This window comes from Phodopus roborovskii, unplaced genomic scaffold, assembly GCF_943737965.1.
Source record: "Phodopus roborovskii unplaced genomic scaffold, PHOROB, whole genome shotgun sequence".
Lineage (NCBI taxonomy): Eukaryota > Metazoa > Chordata > Mammalia > Rodentia > Cricetidae > Phodopus > Phodopus roborovskii.
The window spans coordinates 6,799,337-6,817,721 of record NW_026125506.1 but is presented as its reverse complement, the minus strand read 5'-3'; the positions used below and the strand labels follow the sequence as shown (position 1 = coordinate 6,817,721).

At 51.2% G+C, this 18,385-nt stretch overlaps 1 protein-coding gene across 1 annotated transcript in view; it reads right to left on the bottom strand.

The window, feature by feature from the left end:
* Positions 1-12,120, bottom strand: part of Nos1 (nitric oxide synthase 1) — an 81,096-nt gene extending 68,976 nt beyond the window's left edge. Inside the window, exon 1 of the mRNA XM_051176528.1 lies at positions 11,172-12,120. Within this exon, the coding sequence (XP_051032485.1) occupies positions 11,172-11,881 (710 nt within the window). The 5' untranslated portion in view covers positions 11,882-12,120. The remainder of the gene's footprint in view (positions 1-11,171) is intronic.
* Positions 12,121-18,385: the final 6,265 nt, after the last annotated feature.

Sequence of the window (18,385 nt, the reverse complement as noted above, 5' to 3'; positions counted from 1 at the left end):
CCACAGTGGCCTTGATCTGGGAGCCCCACAGCATCTGCACAGAGCCCCAGATCACTCGGGGGTCTCTCCGTGTAGCCTGTGGGCCCACACATCTTCATCAGGAACCACCCCTCTCCTGGTGCTGCAGGAAAGGCAATTTCTGGGCTCATGTGCAAGGCTTGGTGTCTGTGGCTTCAGTGTGGCCGCCACACAGACATGGCTCACCCCTCCTCACCCCTCCTCCCACTTCCCAGGTCTGAGAATCTGGGGTCCTTTCACATCCATCATCATCACCACCATTGGGTACATACTGTACACCCTACCCACCCAGGACAGCTCATGATGAGAAAGGGAGGGCATGGGATGGGTGGAAATCCTGTGGGCCAGACCCAAGGCTCATTCTGACCTTGACCAAGGCTTTGGGCTTCTTAAAAAAAAAATCACTAGCTTTGGCCACCCAGCAATGAAAATAATAGCACTCTTAATGGCAACTAGAGTCAATTAGCATTTATTACATGTCAGGCCCTATATGAGTGTGCGTGCTCAGGAGTATGTGGAGGCCAGAGGTAAGCCTCAGGTGCTATTCCTCAGGAGCCATCCAGCTTGCCTTATGAGTCTTTTACAAGTAGAGAGATCATGGACTTGAGGGAACCACAGAATAGAAAACTCCATCCATCCCCTTGCTTCTGCATCTCCAGTAGCTGGGAGCATACCTTTATGTGGATTCTGGGAACCAAACCCAGGTCCCTGTATTTGCAAGCAAATCCTCTACCAGGTGAATGGTCATCTGGCTCCTTTGTGTGTGTTTGACTCATCTAACTCTTGAGATGGTCCATGGGGTGGGTGTGAGGATTGGCCACCATCACCATCATCACACGTTCACACATGGTGCAAATGGGAAACAGAGGTGAGGGGCTGTGGAGTGTTAGAGCTGCTGTTAACTCCAGAGTCTGGAGTGAGCTGCAAGACAAGCCTCTGGCCATGATGGTGGGGAATCTTGGCTGGGTTGACTCATGTGGAAAGACCCATCTTGACTGAGGGCAGGACTGTTCCCGGGGAGTATGGACTAAAGAAAGTGAACTGAGGTTCAGCATTGTCACTCACCGCTTCCTGACAGTGCACACAACGTGACCAGCTGCCTCAAGCTCCCACTGCCTTGACATTCCCGCCATGATGAACTGCACCCTAACACTGTGAGCTCCTCACTCTTAAGTTGCTCCTGTCACGTTATTTTATCACAGCTATAGGCAAATAGCTCACCCAGGGCCAAGGTCACAGGCGATCAGTGGTAAAGTCAAAGCTTCCAGCCTTCTGCTTACATTTACTTCAAAGTAGAGGCCCCGGTATTGTCCTTACTCAACACCTGCATCACCACCATCACCACCCTCAGAAACAAACCTCAGGCTTTCCCTCCTCATCAGCAGTAACGCCAACGCCAGCGACACCCTCACCATCATCGTCATGATCTTTGTCACGTCATCACCATCATCTGCACCATCGCCATCATCAACGTAACCATCCTTACTATAACCATCATCGCCATCGTTGCTATCCAAACCATTGCCATCACTATCGTTTTCACCATCAACACCATCATGACCACTATCATCACCATCATTGATGCCCAAACGATCACCAACACTATCGTCTTCACCATCACCATGATCAGCACCTCTATCATGACCACCATCATCATCACTGTCATGACCATCCTCATTGTGGTGGTTTCAAAGAAAATGGCCTGTAAAGGGAGCGGCACTATTAGGAGGTGTGGCCTTGTTGGAGGAGGTGTGGCCTTGTTGGAGGAGGTGTGTCACTGTGGGGGTAGACTTTGAGGTCTTTTATGCTTAAGCTGCACCCGGTGTTAGAGTTCACTTCCTGTTACCCATGGATGAAGATGTAGAACTCTCAGCTCCAATAGTACCAGGCCTGCCTGAATGTCATGGTGTTTCCCATCACGAGAATAGACTAAATCTCTGAATTGTAAGCCACCCAAATTAAATGTTCTTCTTTATAAGAGTTGCTGTGGTCATGGTGTCTCTTCACAAAAATTGAAACCCTAAGAAACTCATCATCACCACCATTGCTACTTAAGCCATCTTCATCTTCACCATCATCATCACCATCACTACTACTATAGCATCAACATCACGAGCACCATCACCACCATCGTTTTTCTCACCATCTTCACCATGACTACCACGAGCACCTTTACTCTCACCACGACAAGCATCACCAAAATAAGAATCACGAGAGAGCTAAGGTGCAGGTGCGGGAAGTCATTAGCTCAAGGCACACGTTCCTCAGCCACAGGCTTGTGCTGACGCCAGAAGCTGATCTCTCGCCTATGAAGTTCCGTTGCTTCCCGCCCTTTCTTCTGACTGTCCCAGGCTCAGTCTATGTCAGCGAAGTCCTATAGGGAGGCCAGCCTCAGAGATGGAGACTGGACCACACCGCCCAGATGCCTGTGTCACCTCTGTCCTTTCCCACGAGGGCTGCTCTCCTGCTACCTTCTGTTTACCCTGCATCTAACTGTAGTTGTACGTCATCGTCACATCTCATCCCCAACTTCAGGTCACTCAGCTACTTTGTGTCCCCTGTGGGCATTGGTCCTAGGCATGGGGGCCATCTCTTGTCTAGCTCTCTGTGTTATCTCCTCAGCTTTGGGGACCTCCCCCGTCCCCCTCCCCCGCCCAGGTCTGTGTGGCTTGTCATCTGGGTTGAATCAGGAGTTAGGAGCCCGGTTCTGAGTGCAGGGTCCTGAGTGTTTCCCTACTCACTGCTTTGATGGGGCCAGCCCACCCCTCCTGGCTAGGTTCCTCCTAGTCCCTCTGGCCCATGGTGCAGCCACTTCTGTCTTTCTGCAGAGTGAGGATTGCATCATCAGAAGGAACATTCTGTACCACCCTCTTTAAAAATGTCACCAAAGCATCCCTGGAGTGGTCCGAGATGGCCAGCATTTCCCAAGTCAACGGATTACATGTGCAGCAATTAGCTAGGGAAGGGCCTAGAGAGCCGCTTCAAATGTCACTCAGCTCCATTTCAGCTCTGTCGTTCCTGAGCTGACAGTATCATGTGACCACAAATGGGGCCTCAGTAGACAAGGGAGGAGGTTAATGCATCTGGGGACATCTGTAATGTACCGGGTACTCGTACACAGTTATTTCTTCAACAGCCATTCACTGCCTTTGGTTACAGATGAGAGAGCAGCGCCCAGAGAGGCAATGCGCGTTCCCTAGAGGCCCACAGCTTGAAGCTGAGCTGAGGTATGAAACTAGGTCTGATTGGCAGCTGCTAGATCACATCCCTCCCGAGATTAAAAAAGGGGGAGGAGGGAAAGACAAGTCAAGACACGTAGATTCCCAGCCACAGGTGACAGGGCGAGAATCCCGACATTTGTGAGGTCCATCACCCAGGCAACCCTGAAATAGGACCTTGAGGGAGGGAGCTGACAGGTTTAACATTTATTTTTTGTGTCCCTTCCTCCCTTCCTTCCCTACTTCTCTCCTTCGGTCCTCCCTCCCTCCCTCCTCCTCCCCTCCCCCTCCTCCTCTCCCTTCTCTGTTATGAACACCTTTGCTCAAAGAATGCACTTGGATGGTCTGGCTACACGCTGATTTTAGAATCACGTATGATGACCAGGGAATGGACATTTTTTAAAATTGGAACCCAGGGAGTGTCAGAGCTGAGCTATCAGATTTCCTTGCACTCAGGACAAATTCAGGAGTAGAACCCCTGGCCCACAGCCTGTAGAAGAGGGGCTGGAGAGGACCTGGTACCCCAGGGGTTCATCTGCATGATGAGGGCTCCTGGAGCATCTCATGGTGTTTGCTCACATCCACAGTGGGGAGTGGGCAAAACCAGGCCTGACCCTCGGCTTTGCTTATTAAGCCGAGTGAGTGTGGACACTGACCCAGCCTCAGTGTGTCCTTTGTCACATGAGGGTTAATGACAGCATAGGCAATGACTGAGTGAGAGGGCTCTTCTGGCACAAATCTGGGGGGGACATGCTAGTGAATCTCCTTACCTTCTTGATTCTTTTTTCATTAGACAGGATGAAGAAACTTCTAGTCCTTCAGAGTCATTGCCACTGTGCAGGCAATAGCCAGCCATGACAACATGCTTTATACCTGCACCATCTGGTGTGGTCACTAGACACACATGGCCACCAGACACTGCAGAAGTACAAGTCTGAAGTAAATGTAGTTAGATTCCCATAATTCCCATCCCTGATCTCCAATTTCCCCTTTAGACCACTCCCAGCCCAGTGCTGCCTCTGCTCCTCCTCCAGAGCATATGGGACACCCACCTCTGCTGGGTATCACATGAGGTCACGGGTGTGCAGTGCCTAGCTCACAGTCAGCACAAACGAGACACTGACTACGATGATGTTCCTTTAACACTGAAGGAAGCTGCAGCTCAGAGAGATTGGGTCGCTTGTCCAGGGTCACATAACCATCGAGAGGAGCTTGTGATGTCATTCTATAAATATGTTTCTCTTATTGGTTAATGAATAAAGTACTGTTGGCCAATAGGAAAGCAAGATAGGTGGGACTAGAAGACAAGGAGGAGAGAGGAAGTAGTAGGGAGGAGAGTCAAGATGTAGTCCCAGCAGGGCAGAACTCTGGGCCCTCTCTCCAGTAAGATAAGACCACATGAAAATACTTAGATTAGTAGAAATGGGTTAATATTTAAGACAGAGCTAGCCAATAAGAAACTAGTAACCGGCCAATAGCTTTATATTTAATACAGCGTCTCTGTGTGTTATTTGGGGCTGGCGTGACAATGGGACCAAGACGGCGGGGGGGGGGGGGGGACGACGACGACACCACACATAACAAGTTTGCTAAAGCTATTTTTTGTTTGTTTGTTTTTGCTTTTATCATAGATGGTCATCCTGGGGAATGGAGACTACATGGGTAATCCTGGCTAAACCACATACTCATGAAGAGTTTTGAGTAGTTTTAAAAAAATTAATTAAAATTTAAAAGTTTATTTGAGTGTGTGTGTGTGTGTGTGTATGTGTGTGTGTGTGTGTGTGTGAGACAGCATGGTCGGTCAGGACTACTTAGGGGAGTCTCTTCTCTTCAACACGTAGTCTGGAGAACAAACTCGGGTCATCCACCCTGGCAGTAAGCACCTTTTACCTGTGCTGCCATCTTGCTGGGCCCAGAACTTTACCTTTAGACGCTAGACACTCTCAGCCAATGAAACGAGAGCACTGACTCCACCCATTGGGTAACTGTGTGTGTGTGTGTGTGTGTGTGTGTGTGGGAGAACAGTAGGAGCCTGCTGAAGCAGGGAGAGGTTGTCTTTTGACTTTGGCAAGGGTGGATAGATACCCTTATTTTGTCGTTACTCATGAGTTCAGGGCCTGCCTGCCCAGCTGCCTTGAAGAGTCACCAATGTCATCGGGACTGTCTGGTCCTTAACCGTTGAGGTTTGGAGCCAGAGACCTCCTTACAGTGGGCTCTGTCCCAGGCCTTGAAGGTTATTGAGCTTCCTGTATCCTAAACCCATCCCATGGCAGTAACAGTGCCACATCTCATGAGGCAAAGATATCTGTGCTTACTGTGCTGAGATGTGCACAAGGCAGGCATCGTGTCAGTATCCCAAACCTGCTGGTCCCCAACACAGGGTACTTGGTAACCACGGTCTGTGTTCTCTCATGGAATGGATGGGCAGCCTGGTCTGGCTCCCCGGAAAGCTCGCATGGCTGACCACTGGCCAAGCCTGAAGACCTGGCAAGGATCAGGTGAGTCAGTCCTGTGTGCCAGGCTCATGGAAGGTAGAGGCAGTTACTAGACGATGGGGCCGCTGTGGAGCAGCTGGCCTTGGCGGAAAGCCTGCCCCAGCGTTCCATGGATACATTGGCTAATTATTCCCATCCCCCTGCCCTGCACCTAGCCTTCCATTGCTGGCCTCGGATGCTGGGGCCAGAGTTAATATCCCACATTTATGGAGGTGGGATGTGGGGGTCTTGGCCGAGCTTTCCCCCTGGCTTCATCGGGGTGCTGTCACCCTGAAGGGGAGGTCTTGTTAAACAAATGTAAATGTTTTTCTTTTTTGAGACAGGCTCAGGCTGCCTTTAAACTCACTGTGTAGTCAAGGGTGGCCTCGAACTTCTGAGCCTCCCGCTCTGCCCCGAGTGATAGGACTGCAGCGTAGGTCATCACACCTGCTTTCCACCATACAGGACTGAAGCAAGGGTTTTGTGCATGCCGGGCAACACTCTACACCGTCAGGCATGCTTGTTTGAGACAGCCTTACTGTCTTGCCCAGGCTGGCTTCAAACTTGCCACCCTCGTGCCCTGGACATGGAAAGTGTTAACAGCCAATCTTATTAGATACATAGCGCGGGCACTCCCAGGGCTCAGTGCTCCCTCTCACAGTGAGGTTTGGGAGGGTGACTGTGAACAAGCATGCAGACCCGAGTTTGATCGTCAGTGCTCACACAGAAAGCCCCCCCCCCGCGCTGTTTACCCTGCATATCTTGGAGCCCTCCATCCCTCATTTGACCCCTCACGCTTGTCCCGGCTTCAGGGTCTCTGTTCCCTCTCTGCCCTCTTGTCAGGGTCCCCCTGGCTTTCACATGACTGGTACCTCTGTCTTCCCCCACATAACTCTCTCCTCACTCTCGAGCTGCTTCCCCCCAAATCTCTGCCCTATTTCCTCCCTGCCATGAGTCACCGCGAGAGATGACGGCAAACGTCTATTTGTCTGTCCCTCATGTCTCTGATGTGACGCAGGGAGGGCAGAGCTTCCTCAGCGAGTCCCCAGCTCTGAGAGCAGAACCAGGGGCGAGCCTAGGGTTGCTCAAAGCTTCCCTGCGTGGCAGTGAGAAGCCGCTCGATTTTGGGGGAGGTAGACACGTGAGTTCTGCCACAGCCCATTCAGGATGAAGGGCTGAGTGTCCAAGTGACAAGACAGAAAGGGGACAAGGCAGGGAAGGGCAGATTGGGGAAGACACGCGTGTCTGATGAGGGGGACAATGGAAGTCGCTCTGGGCTGTGGCATGGGAGTTTGTGGGAGAGGTTTTTGCAGTCCCGTTCAGAGCTCTGTGTGCAGAGCCAGCCCAGCCGAGGGGCACTCTGAGGTCACTGTGTGTATTCATACATGCGCACGCGTGTGTGCATGCGTGCATGTGTGTGTGTGTGTGTGCGTGCGTGTACACTTGTGTGTGTGTGTGTGTGCATGCATGTACACCTGTGTGTGTGTATGTGTGTGTGAAGGTCACTGTCCACCTTCTTTGTTGAGACAGGTCTCTCCCTATGGCAGAACTCTCCAATGAAGCCGGGCTGGCTGATCAGCAAACTGTGCAGGGATGTGGCTGTCTCTGTCTCTCTAGCACCTTTTATGTGGGTCTGAGGTCTGAGCCCAGACCCTCATGTTTGTGCAGCAAGCACTTTACCCACGGAACCGTCTCCCCAGCCCTTCTTGGGCACCGTTATGACAAGCAAACACTAATCAGCTATGCGGAAGCAGGCCAGTCACTTAGCCCTGCTACAGAAAGAAGGGACCCAGGATCCTCGCTCTTTTATGATGATGGCTGGAAGGGAAACCTGCATAACCCACCAGAGAGGTTCTCCCGTAACTTGGGGGGGGGGCTCATCCTCACCTTGAAGAATGACAGGTCTCGGTCATCTTGTCCTATGTTAGTTACCCCAAGCCAAGCCAGAGAAACTGCAGGGTCTCAGTTTCCCTTCCAGACACAGAAGAAATATTCTGATAGCTTCAAACACCCAGTGGCCAGTAGCCAATCACACTGGGGGCAACAGGGCCATCTATGAGGGTCATAGAGGTCAAGAGCACAGTCTCAGGCCTGTGACTGGTTTGGTTGCTTGCTAGCTGTGTGGCCTGAGATAAATGACAGAACCTCTCTGATCCCTGCTTTATTCGCCACGGAAATGGGACACTTTAAGAAAGGATAGATGTAAGCCAGGCGGTGGCGGTGGCGCACGCCTTTAACCCCAGCACTAGGGAGGCAGAGGCAGGTGGATCTCTGTGAGTTTGAGACCAGCCTGGTCTACAGAGCGAGTTCCAGGACAGCCTCCAAAGCCACAGAGAAACCCTGTCTCGAAAAAACAAACAAAACCAAAACAAAACAAAAAAAGGGGGCCAGCCTCTCTGGGAATGGTCAGCAGAGACGGACATACAACATCATCCTCCAACTCAGGCTTGCCATAGAGTGGGTGCTCTGCATATTTCCCCCCACCACAGCTGCTTCTTTGTCCCTTTAACTGCAGACACTTACTGGGACACCTGTAGGTTACAAGCAGGGCTGTGTGACTCTGACTAAGTGGCTTCAGCTCTTTGAGCCTCAGTTTGCTCATTTAGAAAAGCCGGCTGAAGCCGTGTGCCCTACTTCTACAGCAACGTTCACACGACCTCTGAAGATGTGCTTAGGGACCAACCGAGTGCCTTGCAAAAGTGAATATGGGGGGCAGGTTGGTTTCCTGATCATAGGGCCAGGATGACCGGCTGTTCCAGATGGATGCTGGACCAGGGACCTTGGCCTCCTTAGAACCCTGCCTCAGGGCAGCAAGCTGAGCAACCTTGATATCCTCTGACACGTTTTAAAGCGACAGCTCTCAAATACAGAAGGTAGCAGAAGTCTGGATTTACAGTCTCCTAGGGCTATGTGGCTCCTGGGGTGAGGGAGATGAGGTTGCCATTCTAGAGTAACATATCACATTTGGTCCCCATAACCCCCGGTGATGGAGCAGAAAGTACACTCATAGGAGGAATGAAGGGTGACAGAGCCAGGACAAACAGCGTCCTGAACTAGCAAGTGGCTGCCGGTCCTGGTGGCCCTAGGAGTCACCGGCTGGTGAGTGTGCCCTGGATGTGGGATCTGGGTAGAGTACGCCGTTATCTCCCAAGTGGTTCATCAATAATTCATCCAGCCTCCAAGTTGCCAGTGCCAACCCTCAGCCCCTAGCAGCATCTGGTCAGGGAGGTCACTGCGAGTACAAGATATTCTCCACAGCTGTGTGCCCCAAGGGTCTCTGACTGTCTCAGGGACGCCAGTGTGAGACTGGCCCCAAGGACAATGTGACTTTGGGCTTCTGACTCTGGCATTTGATTTCAGCCCCCAGGAGGCTGAGGGACATTCTGGGCTGTTGCTCCTTGCATGGTGGAGGTGGTACCCTATGGGGGCAGAAGGACGTGTCATGCCAAGGACAAAGGCTCTCAGTAACCACAGGCTCTTCCATGTAGACAGAAGCAGGCAGAAGTTCCTGGGCTCTGTCTTCTGACACCGATGGCTTTGCCCACCCATGTGTGAGTCCACTGAAACTGGGAGTACCAAGCAAAGCCAGACTGACCAGCTGTCTCACTGGAAATCACCCATTTCAGAAAACTGCGTCACAAACTGTGGCACCACCGCGGCACTTGAGATGCCAAGATGACACATGCATGTCCTTCTATATGTGATGCTCATGTGTGCACTGCTGTTCCAGGTCCGGGCACACACCTATGACCTTTGGCCTGCTAGCTGAGGTCCCACATGTGCATGAGAGATGCCAGTTGCTGGCTCCCTCCTTAGGAGATTGATTGACAATGTCCTTTATTTACATCACAGCTAGGACAAGACGTGTCTGAAAATGTCAAGTAGATACCAACCACATGCTAGTCTCCCTCTGGTAAGGTGGGCTTGGGTGCAGCTTGCGTAGGAGCCACCAAGCTGGGGGGGGGGGCAGGTGTCCTTATGAAATGTCACCCATTCCCTAGAACCTGCTCCTCTGAGTGGCTTCCCATGGCTCTGTGCCTTCCTGGGTGGCTTTCTCTCAGACTTCAGCTTATCTATGACTTCTAGCCATGTCACTCAGTGTGTGCAAGGTGGATCTGACCACCAAAGGGAGGATCATAATGAGAGAGAGATTGCATGATGCCACCCCCAAGTCGGAAAAATGGGTGCAGGTGTAGGGTCCTGTGTCACACTGTGTGCACCTCCTTGGAGAAAGAAACGCAGGTGGTGGCTTCTATGGAATGGAGTGTGTTTGCTCCATAACTACACAAGCACCCACGTTCTGGAAGGCAGCCACGCTCGCCACTCATACCATAGCGCCACACTGAGAACTTTATACGCGATGCAGCACCTTTGTGTCTTCTGTGTCACCCGAGGTACAGGGGTCAAATTAGCCACATGGTGGGGAGCATTCAGGACCCACTGTGGGTCTTCTGGGGGAGAAAAGGGGCCCTTACACCCACAGCCTCAGGCCCGGCTGCAAATCACAGTCAAATATATGAAACATGGGTACACCTGACCGTCTGCTGTCACTGCCCAGGAACTCCACCACACTGGCAGAGAATCAGTTAAAACTCTCTGATCTTCACTCCTGTTCAGGAATAAGGTTACTTGACTAGGACCAGCTAGTGTCATGAGCACAACAGATATAGCCTGGGAGTCCTGGCGTACCGCACAGCTTCAGAGAGTGTCACAGACATGTGCAAGGTTTGAATTCTGAGCGGCCCCATCCCCGTCTTGGCCGTGTGGAGCAGGGCTATGGGTTTGATGGCAGAGGGAATTCCCTAATTGAGGGACACACAACTCTGGGACGGCCAGGGCCAGCTGTTCTTTCCCCCCTCGGAAGGAGCTGGTAGCACCCACAGTTCTGCTGGGTCCCTTCCACCAGACACTGAGAGCAGTGCTTTGGTGAGCAAGAGGGGTCATTCCCAGTGATTTAGGGTCCAAGACTGGAAGACTGTGGTTTAGAAGCATTAGAACTAATTCTGTGGTCTTTCCCTCTCCGCGGAAGCCTCCCTTGTCCTCAGCGGGCCACAGTGCGGCGTGTAGACTTCAGCTCTTCCTTGCTCTCTTTCTCAGGACCCTGGCATGAGCTGCATGCCTAGTGAGCCGTGTGCATATGCTGTACAGTCCCTGGTCAATATCAACAAAGCCATCTCCATCTCTCTGAACCCCACCCTTGACACATCTTCCCCACATCCCACCTTACTGGACTTTGGGAGCACTCTCAGGACAAACATGTAAAGACGCAATTCCCTGGACCACAGTTATTAATGATTCTGGGTTTCATGGCAAAAGCTGCATCTTCAAATGGAGGTCCGTTCACCTCGCATGATTAGAATTTCCAGGGAGAGATAAAGGGTGGCCAAGCCATGCGAGTGGGCAGGCTGGGCCCTGGGTTGCCAAGGACACAAGCACACACTCGCACACCCGTGTAGCTTACCTGTCCACCTGGACTCCTGTGTCCTTCATCTCTGCTTTGGCTGGACCCCCTCTGCTGACCATTTTGCCCCCGCTGTTGAGGAGGCTGAGCACAGGTTCTATCTCTTTGAGCAGTTCGTCATGATCCCCACTGTCCTGGAGATTGGCCTTGATACTTTTCATTGTAGGGTCAATGGCCAGACCATTAGCCTGGGAGACTGAGCCAGCTCCCTGTCCATTGCCTTGGGCATGCTGAGGTCCATTGCCAGGACCTGTGACCCGGCCTGCTGCTAATGGCTGGTCTTTGCTGGCTGATGTTTGGTGGGACAGATCGACGGCTTTTGTGGGGGGACCCAGGGGCTGGGTCACCCGAATGGTCTTGGGGGTTCCATCCCCTGTGAAGGTGGTTTCTAGGTGTGTAGTGAAGCCCTCAGGGCCTCTCAGAATGAGGACCACATGGGTCTCAGAGGCAATGCCCCTGAGCACCTCCAGGGCGCTGTCATAGCTGAGGTCCACCAGGGGTCGGCCATTGACGGCGAGAATGATGTCTCCAGCTTGGATAAGACCGCTCTGCTCCGCGGCACCTCCCCGAATCAGATCTGAGATGATTACAGGTGGCTTGCTGACCCGTTCCTTCACCAGGAAGCCCAGACCTCCGACTTTGCGTTTGAAGAGACGGACGGAAATGACATTGGGCTGGATCTGCTGAACCCCAAATGTGTGCTCTTCCATGGTGTCTGTGTCCGCTGGAAGACGTCCAAGCTAAGGTGACTCTTGCAGGGGGACCCGAGCTACTCTGGGAAAAGAGCTGCTTGCAGAATTTCAGTCGCCTCTGTCTTTGACGTCAGCTTGGCGTCACCCGCTCATTGCCATTCGGCCTTGGGTGGCATGATTTCATGTGTCCCAACCTCTTTCCTTGTTCTCTCTAAGGGAGCCAAGGTTGACCAGGCAGACGTCAGGAGCAGTGAAGAGACGTGTCCCCAAGCAACAGGCCAGGAAGACTGGAAGCTTGCTGTGTCTTATGACTGTGTCTAAAATGACGCACAAGCATGGGAACTAGTCTCTGGGCATCTTGGCCACCAGTTTGTCAAATGCAGATGTTATGTGGGGGTTCTTGGAGCTGAGGAGAAGGAAGATGAGAGCAGATGAGGAAAAAGAGTGTGGAGTGAGGCACGCACCCCACTACACCTCAGAGCTAGGACGGAAGACAGAGTCACAGATGCCTGGGGTGCTAAGGACAAGCCTGAGGCACGGCTGGCCTTCCTTAAGTGGACACTCACCTTTTCCAGTTAGCAATGGCTACCTGCCTTTATCCCCGTGATCAAAGCCTTCAGGGACCAAGTAGCCTCCCCAGGAACACCACAGCCAAGATGGCTAGGCAACCCCAGAGACCCAAGGGTAAGATTTCTCAACCTTTAATCTTTCCCAGAATGGGAGCCACTGCTCCGGCTCGTCACACTGCCCCCAGTGCCCTGAGTTTTATAAACATCTTCCCCACTCACGGCTCGGAAGGTCCTGTGGCACCAATCTTTGGGCTCCCCACTCTGAAACCCCCTCATACCAACACCTCACCTCCACCATCACCAAGAACAAAACCCACAGGATATAGATGCTGGATCAAGTGGAGCCATGGATGAAGGATTCCAACTAACACTCACAGCCGTCTCCCTCATCATTAGCTCATTTCAGTTCCAAAAATAGACACGTCACCATGCTACGGACACTTTTGACAAAAGGCTATAGGTCCACACAAAATTCAGGAACACATTTGTTCCACACATACCACATGAAAACCCCAGTGAGGGAACACGAAGAAGACAGACTGTGACCCTCTGGGCTTAGCAATGGCACATAACACGCTCAATCAATATCCACTGACGGAGGAGACAAAAACCAAAGTGAAGACTCACACGGACGCTTCTCAACAGTTATTTCTTCTCCTTTGATGTTCACAGAAACCCATCCCTAGACCTGGAGCCCCAGCTTGAAAGAAGGCTGCTGGGTGCCTTGTACAAGGTCATATAAAGTGGATGATGGAGGGACGGACCGGCTCCCCTTTCAAGCCTGAACTTCGAAACTCACCCGCTAATTACTTCTGATGTATATTTTCACAGTTCCATATTTATTTCTCTAAGATGTGCTTAGTTTTCAAAGCCTCTGTTGTCCCAGCATAGGGGCTTGGGGTGTCAAAGGCCAACAGGGGCCAAGCTGTAGCGTGGTGGACTCAGATCAGGCAAGTGCAGGGAGCTCTCTCTCTCTCTCTCTCTCTCTCTCTCTCTCTCTCTCTCTCTCTCTCTCTCTGTGTGTGTGTGTATGTGTGTGTGTGAGAGAGAGACAGAGAGAGAAACAGAGACAGAGAGACAGAGAGACAGAGAGGTGACCTGTCAGCGGTGGGTAGGGTGGGGATGGGGGGTTATAAGCCAATCCTTTCTTTCATTTCTCTCTCCTCCCCCAGTCTACCTGTATCCCCAGCCTCCTTACCCCATCCTCACCATGCCTTTGCACAAGGAGGGAGACCCATCTGCCATCATGACTAACAAATCAGAACCTTGCCTAGTTTCCCTTTTAGCAACTTCCCAGGGCCACCCCACGGTTGAGTCAGCTGGCACAAGTGCCCACCGCTTCGGAGAACAAGAGGTGACTACAGAGGTCTCCCTGCCTTCAGAGGAGGCCCCCTCCCCCTGGAACCCCTTGAAGGAGGCTGGTTAGTGTTTTTGCAGCTTGCATTACGTAACCCCACCAGCCGCTCTGCGTGGGTTGGGGAGTAACGAATCCCTGGCCCAGCCTGGGATGCTTTCTCCATCTGGCGCGGCTCTGTGTGTGTGTGTGTGTGTGTGTGTGTGTGTGTGTGTATTTCTCTTTGTGTATTCGCATCGCCCTCACGCTGTGGCATTTCTCTGCTGTGTGTGGCCCTTGTGGCATAGCCTGAGTATGTTTTAGCATTTTGCTGCCTAGGCTCTGGTTTGCAGGGAAAAACACCTGGGACCAATCACCAGGCTCTTCCTTGTCTACAAGGATGATGGGCTTTGCTCTCTGGCTTCCTTAGCTCACTGTAAATGCTCTATCTGCTGGGGACCAAACCACAGTCAAAGGTGCAGACAGCCAGGGCTCTAGGGCTCTCTCTGGGGCCCACATTTGACTCTGGGCTCCATTCTTTAATGGAAGAAGGGTCTGGAAGGGGAGGCAAGGGTCACAAGCTCATTTATTACAAATGCTGGCTTAGTAAAGGGCAGAGCAGAGATCTGGTCTTTGGTGTGCCTTGATTAAAAGAAAACAAAACAGAAATAAAGCGTGTCACAGTGTCTCCCACCTCAGTCACACTCCGCTTGGCCTCTATGTCTGCTGTCTTCTAGAAATGGGCGGGGCTCTTGGCAGGTGCCTGAGAAACTAGGGTCTATTCTCCCCTCTGCCCTTCCCTCCCTCCCTTTCCCCTTTCTTCCTTCCCCTTCTTCATGTGGTACTGGGGATGGAGGCTTTGTATATGCTAGACTATATCCCCAGCCTTCCTAATTTCTATCTTGAGACAGGTTCTGTTGAAGTTGCCCAGGCTGACCTTGAACTTGCCATCCTCCTGCCTCAGTAGCTGGAATTGCAGGTCTGAGCTGCTGCTCCCAGCACCTGTCACAGTCTTCACTCCATAGTGATCTGGCCTCTTTTTTTTTATTTATTTATCTAGAAGAGCCATTCCATCTGCCATGATGCTTTGCTCTTATCCTCATCAGAGCCAAGTTCACCTGTCCCTCCTTTGCAGGTAGACACATGAAACTTCATATGGACACTTATTTGTCCCACTCTGCAAACATCCAGTCCCCCGAATCTCTGCTTCCTGGCTCTGTGTTTCTGAGCAGCCTCCTTATTTTCCCTGAGCCTCATCCCCTTATCTGTAAAATGGCTTCTTAGTAGCAGTCACCCTGCTGATTAACCTGGAGAATTCGACGAGCACAGAAGACACAGGGAGAGTCCTGTCATAGAGAGGGCCAACGATCAGAAAACCCATCTCTGGTTATTATTACATAATGAGGTAGTTTGGATTCCCCGGGTTTTTATCAGTATGGCTTGGGATTTTTGTTTTGTTTTGCTTTTTGTTTCTCAATCTCAGCCCTTTTGCGTAATCTCTAAAGTCACCCTTCCCTGAAAATGGCACTGAGGGCTCTCACCTGGTCCTTTCAAGAGCATCATCTACAGGGAGGCAGAGAGAAAGAGGTAGAAGCTAAGCTGAATGGCTTGCCAAGTTGCCTCTACTCTCGGGAGGTAGGATTCTAAACAAATCACACACACACACACACACACACACACACTCAAACACAGTACATACCATGGAAACCACACTTGGGCACGAGCCTTTGTTGAGTAAGTACTTCACTCGTTCTGGGTGTATTTATTTCCTTTACCTTGCTGTGAGAAAGTCAGCTGTGGCTGACTGTGGGCGATGACTGCCAGGGAGGAGGAAGCAGCCAAAACAGGGCGGGCGTGCCTGATGTCACCTCCTTGTTGTGTGACCTTAGACAGGCAGCTCCTGTGCCTCATTTCTACAGCGGGAGGAATGGAGACAGTGGCAGTTCTTGGCTACGAAGGGCGCCAAGCCCTCCACATGGATTGGATTTGATCCTTACAGCCACTGTAGGAATAACGAGCCATTCTTATGCTTGCTTTGACGATGGATGAGGGTTGCAGATGTGAACGTTCCTTGCTGTTCTTCCGGTTTTGTTTTGTTTTAGGTTAAGCTTATGAAGTGTTTTCTGTTCAGCTAAGTTATCAATAGGCTCTTAAGAAGAGGAAAGGGGAAGGCTCCAGGAAAGTTTAAGAGTCAGGGTTAGACCAGGTCTGAATGACAATCTCAGACACAATGGCACCCCCACCCCAGTCTCTCCCCAAAGTACACCTTACATTTCAGCCCTAACGAGGTCACACCCAGGGGCTCTCCTCATGCACACACAGGATGAACGTAAGCTGCTTTGGGTATCACATGTCCTGGCCTGTTGAGGTTTCCCCAGTTTGAGCCCTTTCCATTTCTACACTGGGCTGAAGAAGAGTTGTCGAGAGCCCCTAGTATAGCCCGTTTGCTGAGAAACAAGGAACAGAGGACCGGAGAATCGGGAGAGTACACTCAGTCTTGTGAGCTCAAATGGAAATACAGGTATCTGAAATTCCCAGAGAGAAGGGGGCAGAGTGAGAGAAGAGACAAAAGCCTGGACCGTGTTAATGCGATTACTGACCGAAGGTCTGAACTTGGGGAATATGAAGAGCCAGGATGTTGCAGGTTGGAGTCAGATTATCTCTCGCTAATTTTAGTGCCTTTGAAAGTTACCTTTTGCTCACCCCTGAGCTGGCTGCTGGGCCCAATGTCCGTGTGACTATCAAAATGCTAAAACACATTCTTAGCCATTGGCTAACTCCACCAATCCCAAAGCTAAAGATGTCATGGGATGTTACATAAGCCTATAGCAGAATCTCCCAGACTTCGATGTGACCACATACCTGTGCTCCTACAAGCTGTCCTCCAACCTCTACACGTGGCTGTGGTAAGCATGCCCATCTGGCGAACAAATAAATGTTAGTTAGGTCCCTGGAGTCTCCCCTCCTCTCTTGTCCCCTAAGAATCAACTGGAGAATTAGCTGGACACAGGTACAGGAGGGAATGATGGAGGAGAGAAAAACCTATCGCTACATGGGAGAGATTAGAAATGGGTGTGTTTGGACTAATAATCTCGTGCCTGGAACTTGGCCCTCTGGACATGAGGTGAAATCTAACATATCTATATACAAGAGTGTGCTCTGGAGAACAAGATGGGTATCTACACATCAGAAAGGAGCCCCAATTCACCCTGTCAGGCAAGAAAAATGAACGCATAGTAAATTGTGTACATGCAAGTTCGGCGATCACTCTGAAAGGGGCAGGTATCCATGCTTACATCTTCCCAAGGCCCTGCAAGTCAGAAGTCAGTGGGGACGCCCTCATCACCAAATGCCTTTCCTCATACTGGAACGTCAGATCACTTAGGTTCTAACTACAGAAGTGGTTATATTTTAAATGAATGGTATTAAAGAAAACAAAATCTAGCCTGTGAACTTGCAGCTGTTTGTAGTTTGCACAGCCACAAGGTCGCTCACTCTGGGAACCATAGCCATGTGGCATGGCAGGTACTCTCCAATCAAATTTAAAAACAGATTCCATAGTCCCAAGACTTAAAAAACATGAGAAGACGCAGTCACCTCCCGATACAAATAAAAGATATCAAGCTGTACCCCCTTTAAACACTACCCCATGACCAACTTCCTTAGCCTCTAATTTGCAGCCTTTAAGATCCAAGTTGAAGCCATCTCTCCCAGGCCAGCAAGCCAGAACCCCAAGCCTGCCACTCCCCCACAAGTCAGCAGGGTGTGCTGACTTCCTATGCCTTGGGGTCCCAGAGCCAAGACTTTGGGTCCTATAGTGAATCCTCAGGCAACTGTGGGCCCCCCTCCCCCTTTGCACCTGCAGCCGCCCAAAGGTGACTCTGACTCTCCCAGACTGAATCCACAGCTGGGCAGGACGAGTTTGAGCTCAGAGTCAGGATGAAGGAGAACTATAGAATCTGGATTCCTGTGGCTGTGGGATCCGGGGGATGGGTCCTCTCTTACACTATTGCTTGGGACAGACGCTTTTAATATTTGACAGCATTGGCCCTCAATTTAAAACTCACATGCCTTTGGTGTGGCTATTAAAAATTTGAATGTTCTCCTTCAGATAAACCATAGAGAATAGCAACACACACACACACACACACACACACACACACACACACACACACACGCAGGTGGACATGCACATATGAGCGCACACAGACATGTGCATGAATACATGTTCATACATACATTCATGCACACATACATACACACGTCTAAGAACTCCTCAATCTGTCAAGGAAAATTAAACAGGCAGTGTGGTGCCTGTGCCTTTATGGGCAAGGGTTCAGCTGGGACAGGGCTAGCCTGTAAGGATCTGTGAGTCTGGATAACCGTCAGATAACCCAGCCGCTAAATAGACACAGTATCAAATAGTCCTCTAAAATCTTGTCTGCCTACCCACAGATCAGCGCAGCTCTCTGCCCTGTCAGGCAAGTTTCACTGTGCAGTGGCTGAAGTAAAGCAGAGATTCAAAACTGGTCAAAGTGCAGAGAGTGTGGGCCAGTTGAGTGCTCAGCCACAAACGGGACAGCTAGGTCACTCCCATCCACTCCTGCCAAGGCTCCGGGA